The sequence below is a fragment of the Vidua macroura genome, chromosome 10 (assembly GCF_024509145.1).
Source record: "Vidua macroura isolate BioBank_ID:100142 chromosome 10, ASM2450914v1, whole genome shotgun sequence".
Taxonomy (NCBI): domain Eukaryota; kingdom Metazoa; phylum Chordata; class Aves; order Passeriformes; family Viduidae; genus Vidua; species Vidua macroura.
Window position 1 is genome coordinate 22,638,517 of NC_071580.1, and position 26,449 is coordinate 22,664,965.

The following is a 26,449-nucleotide window of genomic DNA, read 5'->3' on the forward strand; positions in this document are numbered from 1 at the left end:
TTAGTTACCTCCAAAAGTTAAATCTGCAGCCAAGAGGCTGAATCACAAGGCAACCCAGCTGTTAAGGGAGATGCTGTATGGCTTGCAGGGCTGGAATCCCATTCTCCAACACTGTTGCTACCTGGTGCAATTTACTCTTTAGTTCCCAGGGACTCACAGAGATCCTCTTTACTCACTCTGGGCATACAGGGCTGATTCAGCCCATAATCCTCACCTACACCTGTCTCTGGCCTCTGCTACACTGTTTTGGCACAGGTGAGCAGAACACATCTCTCTTGCTCCCTGAGCTCCTCAGCTGGGCTGGACCAAGGATGATATTATCTCTGCTTTAATATTATCTCTGATATTTAACTGAGGGGATGGGACCACAGTCAGGCTGAAAACAATTTATGGCTCAGGTAAACATCAGTCTCAGAGGCCGTGAGGTTTAGGAGGGCAAGCATTCAGCCACAGCTCAAAGTGGTCACAAGTTCTTTGTTACAAGGCAATATGTAACTTTTTAATCCAATGGACAGTTGCCACAAAGTTTATTTTGCTTTTCTGACCTATCACCTTTACTTACTTCTGCTGCAATGAATATATTTTTATCCAATGGGCTCCTATCACATGTACACACATATGCTTGTATTATAACTCCTAAACTCTCAGCTTACTCTATAGAAAATATTGTTGTGATATATTTCTTGACTACAAAATTTTGATGGCTGTGTTTCCAGGCTCAAAGCTCTAAGATATAGGAATACAACAATGGGTTTCCCAGTTTTGTCCTTGCTGACCTCAGTACGAAAATAAGATTGACATGAACATAAAAGCTACTTTACAACGTTCTTCTGTCTCTTCAAACTTCACTAGTTTTCTTTTCTGGAAAGAGAATCCCATCATATTATAAAGGCTTTTTTTTTTTTTTTTTTTTTTCAATCCTGAGAGGTAGCAATTGAAAAAAAAAAAACAACCCCATGAGGTAAGAAAAAGGAATACAGGAACACTGTATGACTCTTTGCTGTACATCAGAAAGGTGCAGTGTTTTGCTACCATATGTGCTTAAGAGAAGCACACCTATTTCAGAGTACAGAAAATGCAATTAAAGGGGTGCATGAGAAAATCTACATAATGCTGATTTCTTCCTGTATAATCATGTTTTCTACTTATCATATCTGCTATGCAAAAATTGAGTTTGTGCAGGGTCAGTGAGCAGCTAAAGTATCTTAAAAGAAAAGTCTAACCTTTCCTAATCACCTGTGCTTCCTTTAAAGCACTCCATTAGCCCTTGCCCTGATTTATCATTCCCACACTGTCCCTGTGATTAAAAGCCTGATGGTTTGTTTGCATTTCTACTTAGGCTGATTATTTTTTGCCCTTCCTCCAACTTCAGCCACCCTGCAGATGACAGAGGTCTAAGGGTCCAATTCTCATCTCCAAAACCAGGATGCTGCCCCACAGCCCAGCTCCCCTCGTGCCCACCACACTGAGAATGAGCACTCTGTGTCTGCTTTCAGCACTGGCCACTGGGTTTTGCTGTAATTCCAAAAAAGTTTCAATTTTTTCCTCTGTCTAGACTTGAAAAAATTACATCTCCAGAAATACTAGGCGGATTGAAAGGAGAAATCATGTTTTGATGCAGGTCCCATAAAAACCCCAACCTGAAAAGTGTCATGGGTTTGCTTGACAAAGCAGCTGCTGGGTACTTTTGAGAAGAATGCCTTCCAACCCCAGCCTGGTCAGACAGGTACTTCAGGAGCACAGGGCAGACAGAGAGAAAAGCACAGCTTAATGGAAATGAGCAACAACATATAGGTTCAACCTAAAAAATAACGCTCATGTTATGTCAGAGACATGGCTGGTCAAGGGACAATGCCAAAAATTAAGCAGCACAATGAATTTCCTGCTGTGAAAACACAAAACCAGGAGCCAGGTGCCATGACCTAGCCCAGCATCTGAGCTCACTCTGGCATGGTTCTTGAGCATAAATCACACTTCTGGGGGTAGGAGAACAGTGAAGTGGCTACTGGCTGCTTGCAGTTTTGTCATCATCTTCTTTGTAGGTCTCTATTCTTTAAGGTAATCCTTACAGATTTATTTTTATAAAATGAATCCTATAAGAATTATTCATGAGATATTATTACCTTACTTATATTTAGTTTCTCATAAACTTTAACATAACTTTATCTAATAATCTATGACACACGTTATTTTAAAACCTCTTTTTCTATTTTCTGAATGCCAATGTATCTTAAAACTTTAAAAGGTTAACTTTATACTTTTTTAAAGTATATTTTATGTTATGCTTTTAGCAAGGTTAAGATCTTATGAAGTTGATTTAGTGAGTAATAATTCTATATTATGATTTTTATTAGTTATAAACTATTTAATATCTTTTTAATGTTACTATTATTGAAAGATTTTTAAAAGAAATATATTAGGGCAACTCTTCTGGTTAAGACCTGGACCCTGGCCAAGTCCTAGCCTTAATTAGAAGAAAAATATGCCAGCCCAGGTGTTTCTGTACCCTCTGTGAGGGTGTAACTGCTCCTCAGAGCTGGAAAATGCCACTGTGTGCACAGAGGAAGCTGATGGTTATGCAAAGGGATGATGCACACCTCAAAGCACAGGGCACTCTCCAGGCAGGCAGCTCGTGGCTCCTGAATGAGTAACCTCACGTATGCCAAGTGCCAACGTTTGTTGGAAGTATTTGTAAGGCCACAAAGACACTTATGTGTACAAAGGGCACCTATTTTTGGTCAGTCAGAAAGAAAATTCCACAAATGAAAAAATAATATAAATCTGGCTGAGTCTTGGCAATCTGTTATAATGCTGAGTAACACAGCAAAAATGCACATTTTCTTGCTCAGACATGTCTACCAGCTCATGTCTACAAACTGGCTTAATATTATCTGCTGAAGGTAACAAGAAAAATAACACACCAAGAGTGTTTTGTTAGCAGTTCGGCTAAACCAACAAAGGTATCCTTCATCACCTCTGGAATCACAGAATCTTTTTTTATTAGAGTAGCTGTCAGTATTAATAACTTGGCAAAGAGGTGTTTTAGTAGGAAGTCTCAACCATTTTCACTGTGCTTCATCACCCTCTCATCCCACCAAGTTCTGCTTTTCATTTTTCACCCCCAAGACAACAAAAAAGACTAGAAAGAATTGTCCCTTCCTTTCACCAAAATTGGCAACAGTCCTTTTTTATCATCATGACAGGCCAAAACAACAATACATCTCCTCCCATGGCCGTGTGTTTCTCTCTCACAACTGGATTATTACTGTGTGGCACATCAAATGTTAGAAAAACACCATGCTTGGTGTCTGCCAGCTTCCATGATGCTATTCCCCTTGCTCTAAAGGAATATTATTAACTTTGGTTTGTACTGCCTCAGTACTTTTTTTTTGCAGGCACAGAATTCTCATATATTTATAACTCATGGCATTTCATGAACTCGTGAGATATTCCCTGTTTCTTTCTGAAACGGAAAACAGTAATTTCAGCAGAAATATGAATTTCATTATGTTTGACTGACAAGCTCAGGCCACATAACTGACTTAACATACACAAGGCATGCTCCCTTTTCCTTTGATTTATGAGTCTCCACTATAGTTTGTTTTTTTCTGCAGGAACAGAAGCAGAGTATATTTATATAACTATTCTATCCCCCCCTCTTTAATCTGAAACCTTTATATAGAACATCTGTTGCTGCAAGAGTAACTGAAAATTACTGTGCTGTAGTAATATACCTCATGGCAGTCTAATACAGCTACCAAAAATCCAACCCTTCACAGGCAGCAGTTCTGAAAAACACCAACACCTTTGAAAAGACAATTGCAGTAACACTGTCTTCTATGTTGACCTGCCACTAAATCATCCCAACTCCTTTCTTTTGTTTCAAAGTAACTGCCACAAAGAAAAGATCTTCTTGTGCTTTTCAGATGTCTGCACATTATTTCAACTTCATATTTCTTGTCAGGTGATTTAATTTTAGAAAAATTAAACATTTTTCATTAATGAACCCACATCTGATACAGAGCTCTATCCCCCACTTTAGCTCTGACCCCAAATGTATCATCATTTACTTCTGTCATACCTTACATGCAGTGATCTAGCAGTCCACTAAAAAAAATCACTTCAAAACTGTAACAAATTTGACCATACAAACCACACAACAGTGGAGCAATAACCTACAGCAGAATGCCTTTAAAACACCCACCCAAACAGCAGCAATTATATCACACAGCTTTTCATGCTACCAGAGGCTTTGAAAGGAAGCTGACTCAACAGTCAGGGACTGAAGAGTGAGCATAGCCAAACATGAAATTTCCACTTCCTCTACACATGCTTTCAGCACAGAAAAGGACACAGTCAACAAAATAACGAGCTCTGGCTACCTCTGCCTTGGGAAATGGGCTCTGATGAAATAAAACCTCCAAAACCCTCAACCCACGCTGCTTCTCTGCCTTCTCCCTGCACACCTGAGGTGACACTTTGGACACACAATTGCTAATGCAACTCAAACTGCAGACATCACCTTTTCAACATATTAGCCCAAAAATACATTTAGCAACAATTGTTAAATGCTTCTTATTTTTCACATACCAACCTGAAAATCCATGAAAGGGTGATTGCCAATGTTTCACAGATGCAAAAAAACCCAGGTTTTCTACCTCTGGGGTGAGGAAACATAATGGTAGTTGTAAAGGGTTTTACTATACAACATTGCACAGGTTTATTAAGATAATAAGTTGTTTTTCCAATCACTGTTCAATTAAAACAAACAAAATGAATCACTGAGCCTTCCCCCTGCAGCTGTATGGCACACTCACATTTTGCAGTTCTTTTAGGTGAATCAGTGGGAAATAAAGAACATCTCCTTTGTAAACTTCCTCTTCTTCTCCCACCTCACAGCTCCTGCCACCTCCCTTAGAAATAACATGGAGAGAAATGGTCTCACCTGATCACTACACAAACTCTTCATCTATTTCTTTAAAATAATTCACTTTGGAGTTCCTGGGTGACTTCCCTTCAGTCACCCAGTGCCCACAGGTGCAGAGGGGTGAAAGGGCACAGTGGCTGCCAGGACAGATGGAGAAATGCCAATTTTTGGTTGTGGGCTGTAAAACACCTGCTTTCAATGGTTCTGTTTTCTCTGCCAGCCCTTTTCTCTGTACAACCTCCCACTTCTGACCCCAACTCATTTCATATTTAATTCTAAAAATTCTTTATTCCAAAAGGACAGTCATAGTTCACAGTCTGTACTCACTACTTTACACTGACCATTGCTGAACTGTAATAATCCACCCAAAACATAGATCTTAAAAAAAAAAAATAGCAATGTCAAGCAGAAAGACTTTGATAGGGACATACAGGGCCAAGATCACTGAAATGCACAGCAGCTTCATTTCAAAGTGCTCTTCTCTCTTTTTTCTCTTTAGCAGCTAATGTATCTGTCAGGACAACAAAATTAAGCAAAATAAAATAAAATTGCCTTTGCAGATCCGCCACTGACTCAGCTACAGCTCAAACCCTTTAGGTACAAACTGAAATCACTGACCCAATTATAAAGCAGCAATAATGCCTACCTTTCTTCTTCCCATCTTCCCCAGCAGTCTGGGACCTCAAATGAAAAAGCCAGAAAGCACTTTTCTCCTTGATGCTTTTGCTACAGAAAAATCAAATGTCTCAAGAACAAAGTCCTGTAGGGAAGATGCAGCAGGCAAGGAAGAACCACCTGTGAGTTCCTTACCCTGGCATTTCTCAGGTGAGCCCCCAATCTTTCCTATCAGCACTACTCACTGCTTAGAGGGCACCTGCCAAAACCCTCAAGGGTTAATAGGAAAGACACTGGTCCTGTTCCCTTCTGAGTATTCTACAGAAACATAAGTAATTTATGCTTTCATGTGTAAACTTTAATGACAAAAGAGACCAGAAAATAAGAAATGGCAACTTCAGATTGCAAAAATGAAGAGGAAGTTAAGGTAAGGAAAAAGAGGGGAAAAAAAAAGACTGATGTATCTGGAATATTCAGTTAATTAAGGGCTTTGCCCTCTGAGATGTTGAGCAGGTTTTTCAAGGCAAGAAAAAAATCTGAGTTTACTGTGATTTTAGTGGCCTGAGTCTAAACCTATTCTCAGTAGGTTCAGTAATACTGCTGAAAAACACCGCCACCAGGTTAAAGAGCATATTTCATTATATTTTATGAACAGCAAGGAAAATGTAGGAAAAAATACAAATTAAACTGTTCCTTGCAACACACTACTAATGTATCTGTTTTCAAACTGAAGATAGTTCAGGATGCTCAGAAAAGTAAGCACATGACAAGTTCAAGAGCATTTTAACCCTATTCCCAATTATTATATTGAAAAAAGAGCCAGTAAGCAATAGTCACTCTTATGCTTCTTTTCAAGAAATTTTTGCTTTATTACCATTATAAAATGGTACTTCTAATCTCTGCCAGTTTCTTTTTAGAAATTAGATTTGTGTACTTCTTAAGAAATCAAGATGAAACACATTAAATTTGAATATTACATGCAAAGTTTCAGAAAGAGATAGGAGCAAACTTAATCCCTGTAAGATTAAAGATCTGCCTGAGCCTCTGCCAGTGAACATCTGTAACACACTATAGAAGATGAGGAAGCTGCTCATTTCCCATTAAAAAACAATTTTATATATATGTATGCATAGAATATAATGTGCCTGTTTTTATTATTAAGAAACAAATGTAGTAGATTTTTACTGTCTACTTGTACTGATCTCTGGATGTCATAAAATACTTTGTTAGGCACTGCTTTGGAAAAATCAGAGGCTTGGCAGGTGCCAGCCAAATGGTTTTGCAATCCTCACAAACTACATCTCACTAAAACACTTGTGAGAGGAGCAGCTCCTGAGCCACCAGTGCCGGTTGGTTTGCAAAAAATGAAATTTATTTTCAAAACAAGTATCAAAAATTGAGTATTGAAATAGTGAGAAAAGCCAGGAGTGACATTATCCTTCCTGCTGCTGGAACGATGCCCCTCCAGTCCTGCAGAATGACATTTTGAGAGCCAAGTTACAACCAGCAGCAGGAGGGACCTTTGCAAGTGGGACAGCAGCACTGAAAAATGAAATTGTGTAACACAGGTGAGGAGAGGAACGACCTCCAAGAGAAGACAGGAAGGAAGGACTCAGCTCTGAGCTGTGACAAATGGGACACCAAGGGATTGGCACCCTGAGAGATTCCTGCTGAGATCGGTGGGTGCATCTGTCCTGTTTGCCTGCAGGGCTCAAATGTTTGGTCCTTACTCAAACTCAGTCCCAAGTCTTGCACTTCTTGTTAACAGAAAGAAATGCTCATAACTGAGAGTACTCTCATATGTAATGCTCATAACTGAGAGCAGTCAGGAGCACACTCAAAAGTTCTGAGGTTACTGCCCATTTAGTTTGAGGAAGCCCTGAAGCAGTTTATTATGGCCCTGGGCTCTGAAGGACAGCTGGCATGGGAAGGGAGCTCAGCAGAAGCTCGGGACTGTTCTCACAGCACTGGTGATGCCTTCTGCATTTAGTTTGAGCTGGGCCTAGAGGAGAGCACATGGAAAATCTTCAGAACCACATCATTACACATACCTGTACAGATAACAGGGATACACTCCACAGAACACACTAATCCCTGTGGAAAAGGCAGCGTGCTGCACGCCAGAGTAAACTCTGCTGGAGTTGAAAATGTTCCTCTATTTAGCTTCCACCTCCCTGCTCCCATTCAGCAAACACTGTTCTCTTAAAACATCAGTGTGTGCAGGGCATGAGACAGCAATAGGCAAACCCCACAGATATACTGTCCACACGTGATGGAAGCTCAAGCACCTTGCCAGAGCTCCTTGCCAACACAATTAAATTGTGCCATTACAGATTCTTCAGACAAGGTTTCTAATAAAGCATTTCCCACCTCGCTTCCTGCCAAAATTCAGAAATGCAAGTCCACATTCATATATGCCCTGTGGAATGGCATACAACTTTTCATTCTCTTATTATTATTTTTTTTTTTCAGTGATGCTGCTTAAGGCAGGTGTTGGAATGACCAAGCATTAACTCCAACATCTGTTCTCTGAAGCAGGGGAAAACAAAACAAAAGAACAAACCATGCACTTGTATTCCATCCCTTTATATTTCTCAGATAAAAAAAAAAAAAAAAGCAGGAATCCTTCTTGCTATTGAGGGCATCACTATCTCTTCCTTTAGTCAAAACTTCAATCAACAGAAAACCAAACTCCTAAATTCTGATGGACACCTTTGTTGCTTCTTGCCAAAGACCAATTGCACAGGTTATAGAGGTGCAAGAGCTGCTGAAGCTGATCACATTGCGCCTTTTGCCTGTATACCATAAAAATCACAGGGCTGAAAAGCTTAGAATTGGGCAGCAGTCTGCTCAGACACAGCAACTCTCAAAGATCAAGCAGTGGCAAAGCTTGTCCTCAAAGCCATTGATCCAAACCTGCTTTTTCAGAACCTCTGGCATGTGTGTGGTACCTGCCAAAGCTCCCCAAAACCTAAACCTCCCACATCTCTCTGCTCATGGAAACCAAAAGTTGGATGTGAGCTAGTCCAACCCAGAAAACAACCTGTCTGCACCCTACAAATTAACTGAATAACTGTGCACTCTCACTGGAGCCATGGCAGAAAGGCTGAAGCCAGAAGAGGCTTGAAGGCAAATGGAGAATCTTGGCCAGCGAGTTAAGGCACGTTCCAGTGTCCTCTTTATGCCTTCCTTTTCTAGCAGGATGCACTGCATGCAGCACATAAACCCAAGCAGTGTTGCCATGCAAGGCCAGAGAAGGATTAATAGCACCAAAAACTCTGTCCTGTTGCCACTGAAACCAACTGTGCTGAGCCATGTCTGCATGGACAGCCCAGTCTTTCTTCCTGTCAGACATGAGTACTTTTTTGTCCACTCCAGGCTAGATCAGTAACACAAAGCATCTTCAGTGTGATACCTTATCCCCATTTCAGCTCTGAGCTCTCCCACTGCCACGAGAGCTCTCAGGAGACAGCTGCAAATGAAGACCTTTAGGAAGTGTACCTCTCCTGAGACTGTTACCCATGATTGAATTTCATTACTAAAGTGTTGAAACTAAATCCAGCCTTTTTTTTCAGAAGTGGCTCAGAATCCTGTGACAGGTTCACTTAATTCCGTGGCTTTCAGAATGAATTCCATCTTTCTCAGATTGAGAGTTACTGAGGGCTGGCATCTACAATTCTTTTTTTCCTCATGTAGAGGAACAGACATAAAGAGGTAAGGGATGGTAGCATCAAATAATTAAAAGGAAAAAAAAAAACAAACCCCAAACGGAACAATTGTAATTGCTCCCGTGAGGGAAAGAGAGTTAATGAATAGAGCCGTACCCCAAACAGCTCCTCCTTGAGACACCTTCCTTCTCCCAAGCAAAGAGAACTCTGATAAACTATAGGAAGAATCAAAACTACAAAACTATACAAATGCTGAGAAAGCTGAACTCCATATTTAAAGCCCAGACCCATGTTTATTTCTGGTACTAGCACTGTGTCTCTTTTTGCCTTCAAACACGAGTGGGAAAACTGCTCCTGTCTCCTGGGCTAGCTTACAATTCACTGTCTTTATAAAAACTTCTTCAGAGCTGTAGAGTGCCACTAAAAAGGAAAGGAAGAACAAGAACACCCAGTACCTGCCCAAGGTACTGAAGTGATGGCCACTTGCTATCTCCAAAAGCCACATTTTAAATGCCAGGTTTCTCCTACATTCCACATTGTGGGCCTTTGAAACAACTTTTCTAACCTGAATAAGTGGAACATTTTTGGGCCTTGTGTCCAAGGAGCACTGGGATGTAAGTTTGGTCCTTGAATGACAGAACTGCAGTGAGATGATTCATGGATGTCAGGATCACAGTTTGGACACTGCTCAGTGACACACTCTGTCCCTGTGTCCTGTTCTACCACCACTTCTCTATTTCCAAAGAGCAGAGGAGCACTCTGGCATGCCACAGAGGCTACCTGGAGAAATCAGAAACCATCAGTGGAAGTGTTAGAACATCACAAATGACATGGCCACCTGCATAGCTCAGTTCCTCCATTTCATTCTATCTTGCTCAAGTAAGGCTTCAAAAGAAATAGGGGTCTGCCTGGTGCCATATGGACATTTTAGAGAGAACATCTGTTACCCAAGAGCAGCACTGAAAATGCTGCCCACGAGGATGAGAGCTTTTAGCACATTCAGCATTGATCCTGTGACCCTGGGGGTGACAGCTCCAGGTATCTCCTTACCTGACCTCAAAGCACTGGTCCCAGCTCCATCTCTAACCAGGCAGAGCACTTAAAAGAACCATCTGCATGCTAATTCTCCTGCTGCCCCTCTTGTGATGCCATCAGCTGTGTGCAGAGTGAAGAATGAACTGCTCAAAACTTGCCTGTAGCTTTTCCATACAGGCCTGGAGGTGTGATTTAAAAGCCAGGCTTAGAAACACGTGAACTTTTTTACAGAGCTTAGAAGGAGCTTAAACAACCAAGCCTTTGTTTCAACTTGCATCATCAAGCAGAATGGAAAATAAGAAAGGACTATGTGACATGCAGGATAGTCCCAATTAAATGACTTATAACTAGGAAGGGGGAAGAAAAGCCAATAACCAGAATGAATCAGTATAACCAGCTCCTCCTCTGAGCTCCCTCACTGCTATAAACAGCTGCTTAACTATTTTCTGGAGCAAGAGGCCAGTTTCTTAATTAAGAATAAGGTTCTGAGTTCCTGCTCACACCCAGTAACTGGGGTTGTTGGAAGGAAGGACTGTTTGTGCTTTATCCTGTGGGAAGCTGTTAACGCCCAGTTGTTTCCCCCACGTGTTCTCTCCTCACTGACCCCAGAGAAACCACTCCACATGAAAAAGAGTTTTTCTCAAGACAGGAATATTCCAGCAGTATGCATGATCCAGTAAATCCTGAAGCATCCAAGAACTTTAGAACTGACACCTTTGGAATTTGCTAGCACTGGTTCCTATCTATACTGTTTTGGGTGGTTTTTGCACATTTTACATGATGATTTTCAGACTAATTCAGCATGTCATGGTTCATACAGATAGAGCATCCAGCTTTAGTTTAATGCATCTATTTTAACTTGGTTTAGTTACCAAACATCCCAACATGAGCACAGATTCCCATGAAAAGGAGTGAAGTGCCACATAAATTCCTTGGTGTGCAAGTAATTCTACTTATTTCCATAAGAGAAAACTGTTCTCAGATCCTTTCTGCACTATGCAAGAGTCTTTAAATCTCACTTACCCACAATAGTAGAGCTGACAAATATAACTGTTCTTTTTGCTCTCATGAGCAGCTATTTCCAGATTTGGGATTGGCTGGGCTTCAATCCAGAAAAGAAAATTTTCACGACAATCCCCAAATAACTTCAGAAATTCAAAAGAACCAGGAACTATCCTAATTAGGAAAGGAGTCAATTCATCCTGCCGGAAGTATTTGGCAGACCAAGCATCCCACATCTCCAGAACGTTCAAAGAATCCATCCTTCAATTTCTGCAAGGTTTCCAGCTGAGTGATGCCCTGACAAGCAGTGCTCCATCATGGCTAACCACGATCCATGCAGCAGCCTGGACAGACTGTTGATCATCCAGCACATTTCACAAATTGCAGCTGCACCCCTCCTGCTGTGATTTATATTGTCATTACAGGCCAACTACACCTCAAGTGTTAAGTCATTCCCCTCCAACACCAGCTAGAGCACAAGAAGAAAATGCTCTCCCCAAGAAGGCGTTCTGACTGAAAGCCTGAGGGGAAAGTTAATTCCAAATGGAAGCAGTCATACTGTGGCCAATCTGCAGAAAGATTTACTGCTGCATTTGTTTCAAGATATTTAGAAAACTGATTTAGAAGATCTTTACTCCCAGAGTCTGACTGAATGACAGGAAATCTCATGGTTACCTCAGTAACCAGGTTACACAGTCCAGTGCAAGCTCCCTCCCTCAGCAGATCCCCAGATTCCACCATGCTGTACAAGACTGCTTGTGGCAAGGCACAACCCACTGCTGTAAGCACATGGATGAGCACTCAACAAGATTTGGTGTCCTGGCACGTGCCATGGTGAGCAATCGAGCCTTTGCCTCTGTGTGCATTTTTTTAAAATAAAAAGTACAAATAATTTGTATATTAATTAATAAATATATAATATATATTATTAATAAACAAATATATATAATTAATTGCAAAATATATAATATACATTATTAATTAATGAATATAAATAATTAATGAACAACTTTATTAAAAATTGTGCTTTTATAAAAAGTACAAATAATATCCCATTCAGAATGGCACATGGATTACCAGTTACATTGTAGAGGAATTTGAAGAAACTGAGTATGTCCACATTCACATCCTGTGAATCTGTTCTCAAGAACAAAAGCCCTTACACAGCTTTGCCAGGCAATGGCTTTTCATCTGTGGTAAACTAAGACTGGGATACAAATATTTCCCCATTTCTTGTGCAGGCAACGTATTTCAAAAGAGCTCCAAGGTGACCCCAGTTAACAGACAATAAAAAATAAACTATTAATTAACTGTTGTTGAAGTACTTCAGGTCAGATGGCAAGCAACAGTCTCCCTGAGTGTGAAAATCAGGCAAAGCTCTCTGCTGGCCTTTCAGAGATGATACCTGGGCTATTCCCAAATACAGACTCACAGGCATGGCAAGGACCTTCCCTTTGTGCACAAAAGAGTTTGCTGCTGGTGCTGCTTCCTTCTCACACTTCTGTGCTGGCTCAGTCACAGGGGAGATGCTCCCTGAGCAGCTGTGGGGACAGAAGGTGGGAGCAGTGCCTGCTTCCCCCAGACTCCATGAGAGGAGCATCCCCTGCACTTGTGAACACAAAACCTGTGCTGAACGTGCCCAGCAGCCCTCACATGCAGGGATCACCTCACAGCTCAGCACCATGCAATCTGGCTGTGCCAGCAGTGTGCAGAACCCAGCTTTGGCACTGTCAAACAAACCTGAGACTTGCCTGGGCAAGCTGGGACAGACAGCCTAGCTAAGAACAGTCTCTGCTCACTTCCCTGAAGAACAAATTAATGTGGGCAGGCATCCAGCTTCTGTAATGCCCAGCTTCCACAGCTCTGGCTGGGCTTCTGCTGGGATGGAAATGGGATGGACCATTTCCTGTCTGCTTTCCAGCCAGTGGAATCAATCCTATTAAGCACAACTGTTTCCATCAGCCCATTTCAAACGTTCAGACAAAACAATTGCATTACTCCTGCTGACAGCTCCCCTTACACGCACTGTGGAAACACTTCAGCCAGCCAGGGGAATATTTCTTCCCAGGAACTGCTGTCTTAAGCAGGTTATCAGCTAGATAGAACTGCTCTGGCATAAGCACAGTCCAGAAAAACCCTCAGTAATGTTTCTGAGAAAGGGATGTCCAAGGAAGACCTGTGCCCCCCACACTGCTGATCACACAGGAGCCTGCTTCCCAAACTGAAGACCTGAAGTTCCTTCCCAAAGGAATGTGGAAAACTTCTGTATCACAGCCACCACAAGTTCACCCATTTCCAGGCACTAATCCTGATTTTGGAGACGTCCCTTGCTCTTTGATTGTGTTTTCAGGGTAAGACACCTCTCTTTTTCATGCACTGCTGTTCAGAGCAGCTGCTATGAGCAGCGTGTCACAGCATGGGAAACCTTCAGCACAGCTGAAGGCAAATCCACGACCTCTCCAGTCATCTCCAGGCAGCTAACACTAAGAAAAAAAGCTGGAAAGTTACACAGAACTTGCCAAATTCTGCTTCTGAGGAGCTGTCTAAATCACAATAAAAAAATACATTCTTTGCAGATAGAAGCTAAAAGATCTATATGTGTTTTAGAAGTGAGGGAGGACAAATGTCTTTAAAGTTATCTAAGCTAGTTGTCTCACCAACTGTATTGATTCACACAAGACTTCTCAAGTATTTTTCTTGCATGCTGTAGTCCAATATTATTTCTTTAAAGAACTGCACACAGTTTTGGCAGCAAATCCCAAGGCAAAGAAATTAGGTGGAAAGAAAGGCAAGAAATTGAAACCATGTCTTCACTAAGTTTAAAGACTTTATGTCTATTTTTAAAAAAGCTTTACTGGTAACTAACAAACCATCTACAACCTGAAAATCCTAGTCCACACAAGTTATGTATGATTCCTTCTTATTCCCTTATTATCTCTTTTTTTTTTCTTGTATCCCACACGTCAGATGCTCCTTTTACACCTGAAAGTTAACTACAGCTCCTCCTGCCACTGAATAACTCCCTGAAAATCCTTTTTTGGTGGGAGCCACATTAGACCTCATGACATGCAATCAAACCAGAGTTCACACAATTCAGACAATTGTGGCAGCTGGTTTTCAGTCCCTTCTTGGCACACCCAAGTCACACACTGGAGATCACCTGCAGCCAGCCCTGTGTTAATAAAAACAGTCAATGACAGGGTTATTCTTCAAATTCAAACTCATGTATCATTCAGTGATTTTTGTGTCACCATTTCAATATTTGGAGTGTCATTTTTTCTTAAAAACAGAAAATGAAGCTCATATAAACTGCTGGCACACTGTCTGCCTGGAGCCCGAGTGAATTCTGAACAGTCAGGGTTGAAAACTGGGAACTGTGAGGTGGAACTGCTGAAAATAGCAATTGGCTACTTTGAACTTTCTACAAGGTATGTGTTTGCTATGTATCACTGCCTCCATAAACAGGTGTCAGCTTCATCCAATTTAGCCAAAGTCATGGAAACAACCCCTTCTGAGTGGTGTTGGAAGGCAGTAGCATCTCACCAATAATATTTAAGTGTATTGACTGCATTAAATTTGACTGTTCAGATTAACAGTTGTTTCTGATGTTGGCACAGTTATATTTTGTATGACAAAATCTCTCTGACCTATTACCAAAGGGGCTCTTCAAAAATCAGAACAAAAACAGCCCCCCCCAGGAAAAATCTGGTAACTTATGACAGTGAGAAGGGTTAGGCAGTAAGAGATCTCTAAAGGGAAAGAGGATTTAATTTATCAAGCTCAGAAACATAGATTGAAGCAATCAAGATGATGACAACCTGAAAGAAAGTATGAGTTCAGAGAATAGAAAATAAAATTGCTCAGCTACTATAAAGAAATAACACACTGCTCAGAAAAAAGCCCATTTGCAAAGTACAAGAAAAAGAGCAGGATTAAATGCTGGGCCCAAATAATGGCTTCAATAATGAAGGGCAATATTGAGTCATTAGCATTCAGTGTAATATTACATTTCAAAATCAAAGCCACAGACAGCAGCAGTCAGAGACATGATATGTGTAACACAAGCTGGTTGTTAAAAATACAGGACCTCACCACACTGCCTTTGGCCAGGTCTAAGGCTCCACTGGGGTCAGGTTATGCACACATAGAAAGATGGTGTCATTTTTAAACACATTTGTGAACACAGCCAAATAAACCAAAGAAAAATTCAGTGGGAAAAAAAAATACTTCAGATGATTTATTTTGGATATGGTGCAAATAATGACACCAGCCAGAGGAGTACAACCGATGAGGGAATCTTCTCTCAGGTGCTCAGAACAAGAAGTTCCAGTTTTGCCCTCCTGGAGGAGATGCCAAGGCACTTCCTTACGTGAAAGGGCTCCTTTTGCATTTGTGTATCTCTTTTCTGTGCAGTACACCATGGATGAAGTATTCCCCTTAATGGGGGGTTTAATCTAAATGACCCCTCCTGCACTCGCTTCAGCAGCCAGAATAAATCTGTTCCATCTTCCTCCTTGCACAGCTACCCACATCACATCTGTCTTTTCTCTTTCAAAGGCCTAAAAAAAGGCACAGGTGGCAAGAGAAGAGAAAGAGAACAGAAGAAGGTAATCCTGTCTTTTGTGATTTAAGCCATGTTAACAGAAGGGAGGGTTTAATGCTTATGGCTATACTCAGCGATTCCTGCTCTGCTTGTACTTTTGTCTATCTCCACCAGGAAAGCAAAACCTGTCAGGAAATTGGTGAGTCAGCATGCTGCTGCTGTTTGTCTTAGCTGTGAGGCATTGATTTTTTTCCCTGATGCTTTGATATAGGGTCACAGGTATCTGAAACAAAATCTTTACTGAGAGCAAGGGGGTCATGGCAGCAAGAGCTGTTAGTTTAAACAAAAAAAGTCAATTCTGTTTTTACAGTATTTGCTTGGATGTTTAAATTGAGACAGTTGTGAGAAAAAAATACAAGCCACACTTTTCTATTAAAAAAAATAAAAGAATGACTGGTGCAATGCTTTTCATAAAATCTTCCAAAAGTCACTGAATATTTCACTGTTATCAGGTTTCTTATATGTGTGTATAATTAACACTAGAACTAAGGCTAACATGTAGAGTAACTCCAATATATGGAAGAAGTAGCACTTTAAGATCTTTAGCACTTGTCCAGAAACAAGGTCCCTTTCAATGTATCTGAAATTAGTGGAAAGTCACCATACATTTTCAACTCTAAGCTATTTGGCAGAGAAATCTCAAATAATCTTGTTAGTACTTGAAGGTTAACATTAAGCAAAAGGAAATTTGGTCTGTTTTAAAAACAAAAATGCAAAGGCTGCTTAGGAAGCTCTGAGGTTTTCCCCCCATGTAGATCCATAAAAGTGATCACAGTATTTCAATCTGCAGTGAGGTGTAATCAAAGAATCTCTGCTGAATAGGATGGAGATTAGTTATGAAATAAAACACAGAGTCAGACCATAAAAAGTTAATTGCAAATAACTGTTTTCTTGTTTAAACTGGCAGGAAATTCTGAAATATCTCCTCTAGAAAAACATAGGTGAGCTACAATGTAGAATTTACCACTAAAAGGCTGAAAGGAAGGGAAAAACAGCCAAGCAGTAACAGCAAGTGAAGAAACCAAAGTGACTGGGCAGCAAAGTCTGTACACTAACATGAGTCTGAGATTTATGGCCAGAGCCAGCTTTAAGACACCCTGAAAAGTCTTTAGGTTGAAATGAAGGCTCAGACCTGAAGTCTGAAATTAATATAACACCAGGTGCCATTTACTATACATTTTTAAGAGGCTTTGAGATACACAGGTGAAAGAATGATATAATTAGTACTGCTAAGATATAATTAGTACTGATAAAAAGTTCAAGTTACAGCTAAAGGTGGATAACAGGACCTTCTCAACCCTTTCTGGACACACCACTGAGAAAGAGATGTCCCAGAATATCTCATATCCTTAACCTTATTCAGCAGTTTGTAGGGATGAAACACATCCAGTGTTGGTTTTCTTAGTTCTTATAGAGACAGGGTTACTGAGAGGTATTTTAAAACATTTTATTTCATTATCAGTCTCGATGAAGAGTGAGACCTAAGAGATGTAAAATTCAATGCCATACTATCAGAAGCTAACTTATTTCTATACTGTACTATTTCTAAACTATAAGAAAACTTATTTCTTGGTTACAATACTTTATAAATGTTTTTCAGCTTATTAGCTTTTCCTGCACAATCCTACCATTACTTTACAAATCCATTTCTCACAATCCAGAATAGAGTCTTGTACTTCTGTACTACCAAGCACAGGAATGACACAGATTGACACAATTTAATAAATGCAGAAATTTAACTAAACCCTATTAAGCATACGTTGTGCTTTTCATCTGATGAGCTCTCCCTGAACCTGGACCTTTCCTGAAAACCCTTTTGCCACCCCCAGGAGATGCCAGGCTCCAGCAGACACGCACAGGGAAACAGCTCCTCCTTTGGCAGCAGCACAGGACTGTGTGAAGCACCCTCTTCAGCTCTCAGACCTGACATGTACAGTGCAGGGTGTTTAAGGCTCTTGGTGCCTTTGTGGCAATCATCTCCAAAGGACTCTTCAGAGACATTCTCAAGTCTGCATTTCCTGCAGAGTTCTCTGTTACGGAAACAGAAGGGGGAACAGAACTACATCAAACAGCGATTACAGAAGCTGTGTGCCTCAAGTGGGTTTATTTTCCTCATCATTCTATTTCAATTCCTTTACAACAAGCAGAGGCTGGGGTTTTTTTTGGTTTTTTTTTTTGTTTGTTTTTTTTGCTTGTTTGTTTGCTTTTAAGGTCAATCATTGGCAAAACAAGCAAATTTCTAATGGGCTACTTCAGCTCTGTGTTCTTTCTGTACTTTGTTTATTCTCCAAACATAGTAACATCTCAGTTTATGAAAGTCTTTGCTTCTGATGTATAAGTATACATATACTTCTGTCCACATCAAGCAAAATTTCATCAAAAAATCTTCACTTGGTAGCTATCACAGTTGTGATTATTAGGAATTAAAGACCATGCTTCATCTTTGCTTGACAAAACACAATTTCAGGCAATAACAGAGAAGTCTTCTCTGTTGTAGTACTTTGTGGAAATAAAAGCATAAACAAAGCTTTGTGGAGTTAGACTATATCACTCTGGCTTTCTAAAGCAAGCACAATCCCAAGTGTTCACTGACAAAATATTACCTATTTAAAGCATCACTACCACAAATTTGGTAAAATTGCTTCCAAATAGTTGGAAGTTTAAAATAAAGAGAGATAAACCAGAGATTTTGGTTCTTTGACTAGCTGAAGGCAGCTGTCCATGCTGCTTTCCCATTTCCCAAGATTTACAAAAGCCATAATCTGTACAAGACAGCAGGATGTATAGAAGGGAGACTCTGAATGGATGTCATAGGTTTGATTAGACAGGTATTGCTAAGCAAATTTAAAATCAGGTGTGTTCTCTCATTACAGTCACTCTTTGCTTCCAGGTCAAAGTCACTCAAAGAGCACAGCCACAATCCCTCTTGATTAGCTTTATCTTGATTTTTCTGGAGCTCTGCTATTCCTTGCTGTTAATAACATCTGGGGTAGGAACATCCTGGCAAGGAGTCATCCAGAAGTGCGGGCATTGTGGACGAACGTGACTCAGGTAAGACACATCAATCTCTCCTATGAAATGAACTCACAAGGAAGTTTTCTTAAACAACTCCAGCCCTGCAGCTCCTGAACTACTTTCCAATAAACGGGTCCCAGGTGAGACTCCTCCAGTTTCTGCAACAGGCAGACAAAAGCTTCTGCTTGACTGCTGGACAAGCCCATTAACCCCACAAATCAAGGAGGGAAGGGGCCACCAGAGGAGGCTGATCTCCTCCTTCCTAGAAGGAGCAGAGGCCCAGGGAGAGGGCAGCATTGCAATGATCTCCAGCTGTAACTTCATCTTCTCTAGCAGTGCTTTCTCCAGGGGTAACACGACCTCATCCAGCTCACGTTCTTGTTTCCAACTAAAGATATCCAACCCCAGCCTCCTGCAGGGAAGAGTCCTCACCACACTCCCCTCCCCAGTCACACCAGGTAATTCTGCAGCTGTTCTACCAGGCAACATCAAATTTTTCATGCTATTTTTCACCTAAAGCCCCTACAGCACTAATGAAATCCAAATTCCTTCCATCACAGATTTCTTCCTCTGAAGCATAAAGGTGACACAATGGATCATATTGGTTTGTTATTCCTTGGTGAGTGTTCTCCATCTCACACTGACAAACCAGGACCCTTCAGCAGAGCCCTGAAAACTGGGCTTGGCGTTGCTGTGGCCAAGAAGTGGCACACAAAATGTTACAAACTCTAATAGCTAAGCAATTAACCTCAAAAATGTTTGCCTGCACTAGCATGGTGGAACCCATGTGCATCTACAGAGGACCAGTCCTTAATGACTCTCCTACTGGGAGTATCTAGCAAACCATCCAGTTCAGTTATTAGTAAGACTCAAGCCAGCTCTTCTAAAGAAATTATTTCAAAATTGTTAAAAAAAAAAAAAAAAAGAAAAAGGAATAAATAAATGAGAAAACAGAAAAAAAAAAAAGGAAGAGGTGATTATCCAAGTGTTTACTCTGAATACTGTACACTTTAATTTGTAGAGCAGGAAATGATAACCAGAAAAAGGCAAAATCTGAGGTCTAGGCAAAGAGTATTTGCAAACTTTTTAGCAAGAAAAACAAAATTACTATGTTATGATGCAACTTTTGTTTAAAGATTAATGAAAACCAGCCAAATGTCTCATTTTGAAAAATCAGGTCAGTACAAATACACACACATCCTTTTGCTTTGTCAACAACAGCAACTAAACCCCAGTAAGAGGAATTAAACCAGGCATACCAGCCAAAAGTCTCAAGCTTAGGTAAATGCAGTACCCCAAACCTAAGGCAGCTATTTGAAGAGTTCCAATTTTTTGGTAACTCTGTCAAATTTAAGGATTTTCACTACAAAACTACCTGGCCCTTTGGAATTGTTTGGCTGCAAAAGACCAGCCTGGCTTTGTGGGTGAGCACAACCAGGTGCAGAAAGTTTCCTATCAGACTAGGAGGATTTAAAATACTCCACGTGCCAGAGGTTTGAGAAATGAACCAGGCTACTGAAAATAGCTTTATATTGATATTTCTCCACTGGTCTTTATGATAAACAAGTCTGAGTTGAACTGGTGAGTGGAAAAAAATGCCCCTTGCTCCCTGCAGGCAGGTATTACTCAACACCCAACACACACAGATCCTAAAAGAATGACAAACCCAAGCTTTTAAAAAGTGCTAATATTATAAAAATTATTTGGTAAAGCGTTTCATTCTTGAACAGTTGGTTTCTTGACAATGTGTTTCTGCAGCTCACAAGCACACATATAATAAAAACCTCATCAAGAACAGATCCCTGCAACGGGACAGATATGTAGCTGGAAGCTGTGAAAGTTCACACTTCAGAAAAATCAAACTAACAAACTGCTGAGCCCTGTTAATTGTTTCTTTAAAAAAAACACCCCAACCCAAAACATAAGCTGTAAATAGCTAATCAGAGAGATTCTTGACTGATCTGCATAACAGCAAGTTTTACTAACCTGCCATGGATTTCTTACATAAAAGTATGTGGATTACAATTTTTTTTTTCTTTCTACACATATGAAAATTTGAGAAAAAATACTGAAATCAGAAGCACGCACACATTTCGGTTATTTTTGTCCACAGAAACCAAACTCCTATGACAGACTAGCACAGAAACCCATACAGAAAGCCAAGGCTAAGCTCATGTCTTGAGGCAGCTCATTAAAAAAAAATAATAAATTAAAAAATCTACACAGTGCTAAGAAGTATGTGTGTCCAACACTCTACCAGCTCCATGGGTTCTCCCCAGCAACAGGGAGCTTCCAGAAATGCAGTTTTAAAGGAGCTGTATGACTTGAATCCTTTCCACGGGAATAATGCAGCTCCACGAAAATGCCAGCTTCGATGCTCTTGTTCTCACTAGGCAGCAGAAACCAGCAGGACAGCAACAAAGCCTGGGATATCTGGGGTTTATTCAGGGTTTTCTTTGGGAACAGGCAGGAGGGGAAAAACACAGAATTCCTTTGGTGTAATATATTTTGTTTTATTGCTTCTGCAGCACATTAGAGTTGAGTTCACGGATGACATGAACTCCAAGTACAAGTTCAGAACACCCAGGGCTGTGCTCCTGTGTTGGGAGCAAACAAGGCACTGGTGGGTCAGTTGACAGATTTTTCTAATTCTGGAAGCTAAATTAAAGAAACGAGTTTGGTATTTTTTCTTTTCAGAATCAACTGAAGACATTTGATCTCTGAAGTTTTCAGTGAAACAAATTGGAGGGAGCAGTTTACACTTCCAGCTTGCACCATCAGCATGGTGACTCAAGGCACACATCTTAATTTTGTTTCTTTTTAAAAAAAGTCTTTTGCAACTGTTATTTATGCCCAACAGCACAAGGAATAACGAGGCCTCCATTCCCCAAATCTTGGAATTTGCCCTCTGCTAAAGCCATGAGAGAACTGCAGCTAAGTGCCTTAACTGATAAGCACAGCCAAATCCAGAGTCCCTTGGAGTCCGAAGTTTTACAACCCCCAAACAAATCAATCTTTCTTTCACTGGCTGTGTATAAAACATAACATTTGCTTCAAGAAGTCCAGAAGCCTTTTGAATACAAAACACGAAAGTCACCAGAAGGGGGTGGGAAAGGGGTGAAAACCAGTACTTTTTTGGTGTGCTGACCCATTAGAGCTAACACACCCATCCCTGACACTGCATCAATGCAGAAAAAAGAAAGAAAGAAAGAGAGAAAAAAATGCAGCCTTTGGCAATCTAGTGCTCCTAATCATTACGTCTGACACAGAACAACTGAACAATGAAGAAAGTTGAATTGCATTGCAAATTTATGTTCCATGCCCAGATTATGGAATGCAGTGCAATAGGGCACTGGGCAGCAACAAAACTGCATTCCTTACAGAGGGAACAGCTTGAACCTCATGATTTGTGCATGTGGGCAATACTGAGTGACCTTCATGCTTTCCAGCATTCACTAGAAGGCAGATTTATTTGTAATCACAAGTCAGCTGTTTTGTTTTTGGGGACAAACATATATTTGGAAGAGCCAAGGTTTAAACTTTGTATTAAGCAGCAAATGCAGAAGCCAAGACATTAGCTTTAAAAGCTGAATTTGAAGACTACACATCCAACATCCAGATTGGATAATATTAGAATCTGAGAGAATGGTTGTTTGCTGCTCCTTTTTCTGTTTCCTTTGAGAGAGATATTTTCATACTTCAGTTCCATTAGAAAGCAGGAGCCTCTCTAGCATATACCTTATCTAAAAAGATGTCCCGTTTCAACATAAGAGATCCAACACTCACAATGGACAAATAAAGTGATATTGCTCTTACTGTAATGGACATAATACAAGACTATCTGTATTTTAACAAAGAAAACCCATTACATTTTTATTTTAAACAAGCACTGCCTGTCTCTTATTTGCAATTTTCTTAGGCATGAAATAAACCACGTTTTGGATAAGGTGCCAACTGAACTGGACTGCAGTACAACAGATTCTAGGACAGTATTATTAAAATAGCCAGCAGCTGGTTGCACTAAAACCATCCCCAGGATACAGTGATGAGTAAATTCTGGGTTTTGTTTAACAGAACAAGGTGATAAACCATAGATTAGCTAAAGCTTCCGCATCATAGTCCTTGAACTCCTGGAAAGGAAGTTCTAACTTAGATTTAAAGGAAGTCGAGAGACAACATTGGGCACAACTATTTCTTGACATGCACAAACATGAAGGAATGGGACAGGATTAATCATTTTTCCTGCACATCCAAAAATCAAGACAATTAAGAAGCATGTAGAAGCATACAGTTCCTGATGTTCCAAAGCAAATGGCAAGGAAAATCTTATTTACAAGCATGTGAGATAAAGCAACAGACTTTTGATTCTCAACTTCCTACGAGTTGCTGTAAGGAATTTAATTGCTACCTCACAACCTTTCTCAGGTACCTGTACAAAAAAACCCACCTGCTGAATAGAAGAAAGTTGAATACCGAACACGTAACAAATTTTCATACAAAACTGCCAATGGAAGCACACAAGGCTCTGAGACAATTCATAAACCCACACAGGTCTTTATATAAGGTTAATGGTTTGCTAGCCAAGTGCCAAGGTTCACAAAATGGGTAATTTTTGTTTCTTTTTTTAAATCAAGTTTGAACTTTGTGCATTTTTCCTAACCACACTTCACGAAAATCTCAGCAGCAACCTAGATGGGCAGAAGATATTTTACTCAGAGGTGCTCTCAAACACCTTATTAATAAGAGAGCACAGGAAAGCCTCAACCCTTCAGCTATGTACTTCAGTTTGCTGATGCTGGGTCAGGCAGCACGACAGCAGTCTGAGCATACTTGGATGACTAACACTGAAACGGGCTGAAAACAGCAGCAATCATGACAGAGACAATAAAGAACCCCAGCAATCGCACACAGCTCCAAGGAAAGAAATATCATTAAGAATTGCTTTTAAAAAATGCAGGGAAAACACAGTTATGATGCCCCAACGTGCTTTCTTAAAGGCCATTTTTCATTAATGGGATTATAATGTATGATACTAACAACACACCTATAAATAAAGTATATGGCATAAGGAAATATGAGCATAAAATCTTGAATGAAACTTTAAGGTAAACAGACTACAAAGTGTTGTAATACAATAACTAAGGAACGCGCATAGTGCTAAAAAATAGTGATAATTTTAAAAACTGTCTTGTGAAATGAAAGACAGCAGCTAAAATTGAGCTAAAATAATACCATCTTTTGGAGATCTTAATATACACCACTGTCTTCACTACAGTGCTTCAAACAGAAAATTCCTCTGAAGCTGATAATTCATGAAGAGACCAAGGCAGAGGAATGATGGGCTAACAGCAGAAATACACTGGGTGTTCCACACGGGTGCACCGAGGGGTGCTTTAGGATGGCTCTCCCCCTCTCCTGAGGCTCATAGGAAGGACACTCAAGCACTCAAGGAACACGTACAAGGTAGCTGCTTTCCCCAAAAGTGATCACTTCAGGTCTCCCATGGAAATCAACAGCAAGGAACATAAAAAGGGGGTTTAAGGAGTGTTTTCTGCAATGTGCAAAAAGCGGTGTGCAGACTGGGGGGAGTAAACGGAGGAGGGGAGCATGAGCACTGATGGGCTCGTGTGCCTCTCCTCGGCTGCACTGGAGAACAATTTCAGCTGGAGGAACAGGGTTAGGGCAAAGCTGGTTACAAAGACAAGCTTGAGACTAAGGGTGGGGTATAAACGGCTCTTAAAAGGTGACAAGTGATGTCTGAGATAAAAGCTAAATGTTTAAAAGAGAGGGCAAACAGCACAAAGACGCGCTCGGTAAAGGTGCTCAGAGGCTGCCAGAGCAGACCATGGGCTCGAGGGTGCAGCGTGCGAGGTGCGTGGGAGGCAAAGAGCAGGAAATTTGCAGGAGGAAGGCGCAGGGCACAGCCTGGAGGACGGGAGGGGAGGACAGGTGAAGCAGCCGAGGGAAGGCTCGGGGCAGGTTGAGGCACAGCACGCCGGCAGCGCATGGCGGGGTGCTCGGCAGGGAGGCGGCCGGAGCGACGGGCAGCACGGCGGGCAGGGCACGGCCGGGGCACGGACCTACCTGGGCGTCTTGGCTGCGGCGCTCTCCCGGCGGTCCAGCACCCCGGGCACGCAGTTGGTGAGCTCGGTCCAGTCGGCGTGCAGCCCGCAGCTCCAGCCCGTGGAGAAGCGCGAGAAGAGCCAGGTCTCCCTGCGGTTGGGCCGGTAGCAGGTGCACTTCTTCTGCCCGGGCCGGCAGTCGCACGGCACCTCCAGCCGCACGTTCTGCACCAGGTGGCGGCCGAAGGTGGTGCCGCCGGTCTTCTGGATGTGCAGAAAAACGATCACGTCCTCGCCCTTCATGTCGAACGCGAGCTCCCGCTCCAGCTCCCGCACGGGGAAGTAATACTTCTTCACGTAGTGCGGGTCCGGCGTGGGAAAGAGGTCCAGCTCCTCCGAGTAGGAGCGGCCGCTGGGGGAACCCAGGCTCAGCCCCGGCCCCACGTACTGGTACAAGATAAGCATGAAGCACACCGAGACGGCCACGATCAGCAAGAACTTGCTGGTCCTCTCAACCATGGTCCTTCCCGCACGCTTCATGTGTCACCATCTCCCGGGGCTGCCGGCGCTGGGCAGACTGCGGCGGTGCCGGGGGGTGGGCGGCGGAGCTTCGGCGTCTGTGCCAGCCGCCTCCCCCCGCTGCTCCCCGGGGCAGAGCCTTCCCCGGGGCCGCTCCCTGGGTCGCCTCGGCTCGCCGCCGTCCCCGCCCGCCCCGCCGCGGGCAGCGCCGGGAGCGGGGCAGGGGCAGCCCGCAGCCAGCCGCTCCGGAGGCGCCGCGGCACAGCGGCAAACTTGGGAGAGAGAGAGAGGGAGAGAGAGAGAGGGGCAGGAGGGGGGCGGAGAGGCACCAAAAGGCAAGAACCAGCCTCCTCCCGCCCTCCCTTCCCCGCGCTTCAGGAAGCCACCCCCATTCCGGCGCTGCCTCCGCCGTGCCCCGGCCCCCGCGGCACCGGCGCGGCTGTGCCCGCCCCCGCCGCCGGCTGTGCCCGGCTCGGCTCGGCTCTGCTCGGCTCGGCCGGGCCGGCAGCGAGCGCTTCCTGGCCGCGCCGCCCCGCCCGGCATGCACAGCGCCGCCCGCGCCGCCCCGCGCCCGCGGCCACGGCCACGCTCCCACCGGCGGCGGCCCCGCCCGAGCCCGCTCCGCTCCCGGCCCCGCTCCGGCCACCGCTCCCCCGCCGAAATCCCCACCGCTGCGGACCTAGGTGGGCTGCGAGCCGGCTGCGCCTCCCCGAAGCACTCGGCTCTTAGCGCTTCCTCTATGTACTGCCTTAAAATTAATCCCGAGAAGCGGAGCTCGGCGCTCCTCGGGGGCTAGGTTTCTGCTCCCGCTTTGAGGCAATTGGCGTGGGAATAGGAGTGGGTCTTGCCGCGGGTCTGCTCCCGCTGCGGCCGCCACATGGGCCACCGCAAGCCTCCGGTTGCGATGTCGCAGCTGGATGGAAGAGGAAAATGCTCCGGCCACACACAGGGTGATGATGGCTGTGAGCTGGAAGAAGCCTGGGCACACCGTCAGCCATAGAAT

General features: G+C 42.6%; 1 protein-coding gene across 2 annotated transcripts in view; it reads right to left on the minus strand.

The window, feature by feature from the left end:
- Window positions 1-25,755, minus strand: part of HS6ST1 (heparan sulfate 6-O-sulfotransferase 1) — a 188,395-nt gene extending 162,640 nt beyond the window's left edge. For both annotated transcript variants that reach the window (XM_053986159.1, XM_053986158.1), the window contains exon 1: window positions 24,950-25,755. In XM_053986159.1, the coding sequence (XP_053842134.1) occupies window positions 24,950-25,467 (518 nt within the window). In that variant the 5' untranslated portion in view covers window positions 25,468-25,755. The remainder of the gene's footprint in view (window positions 1-24,949) is intronic.
- Window positions 25,756-26,449: the final 694 nt, after the last annotated feature.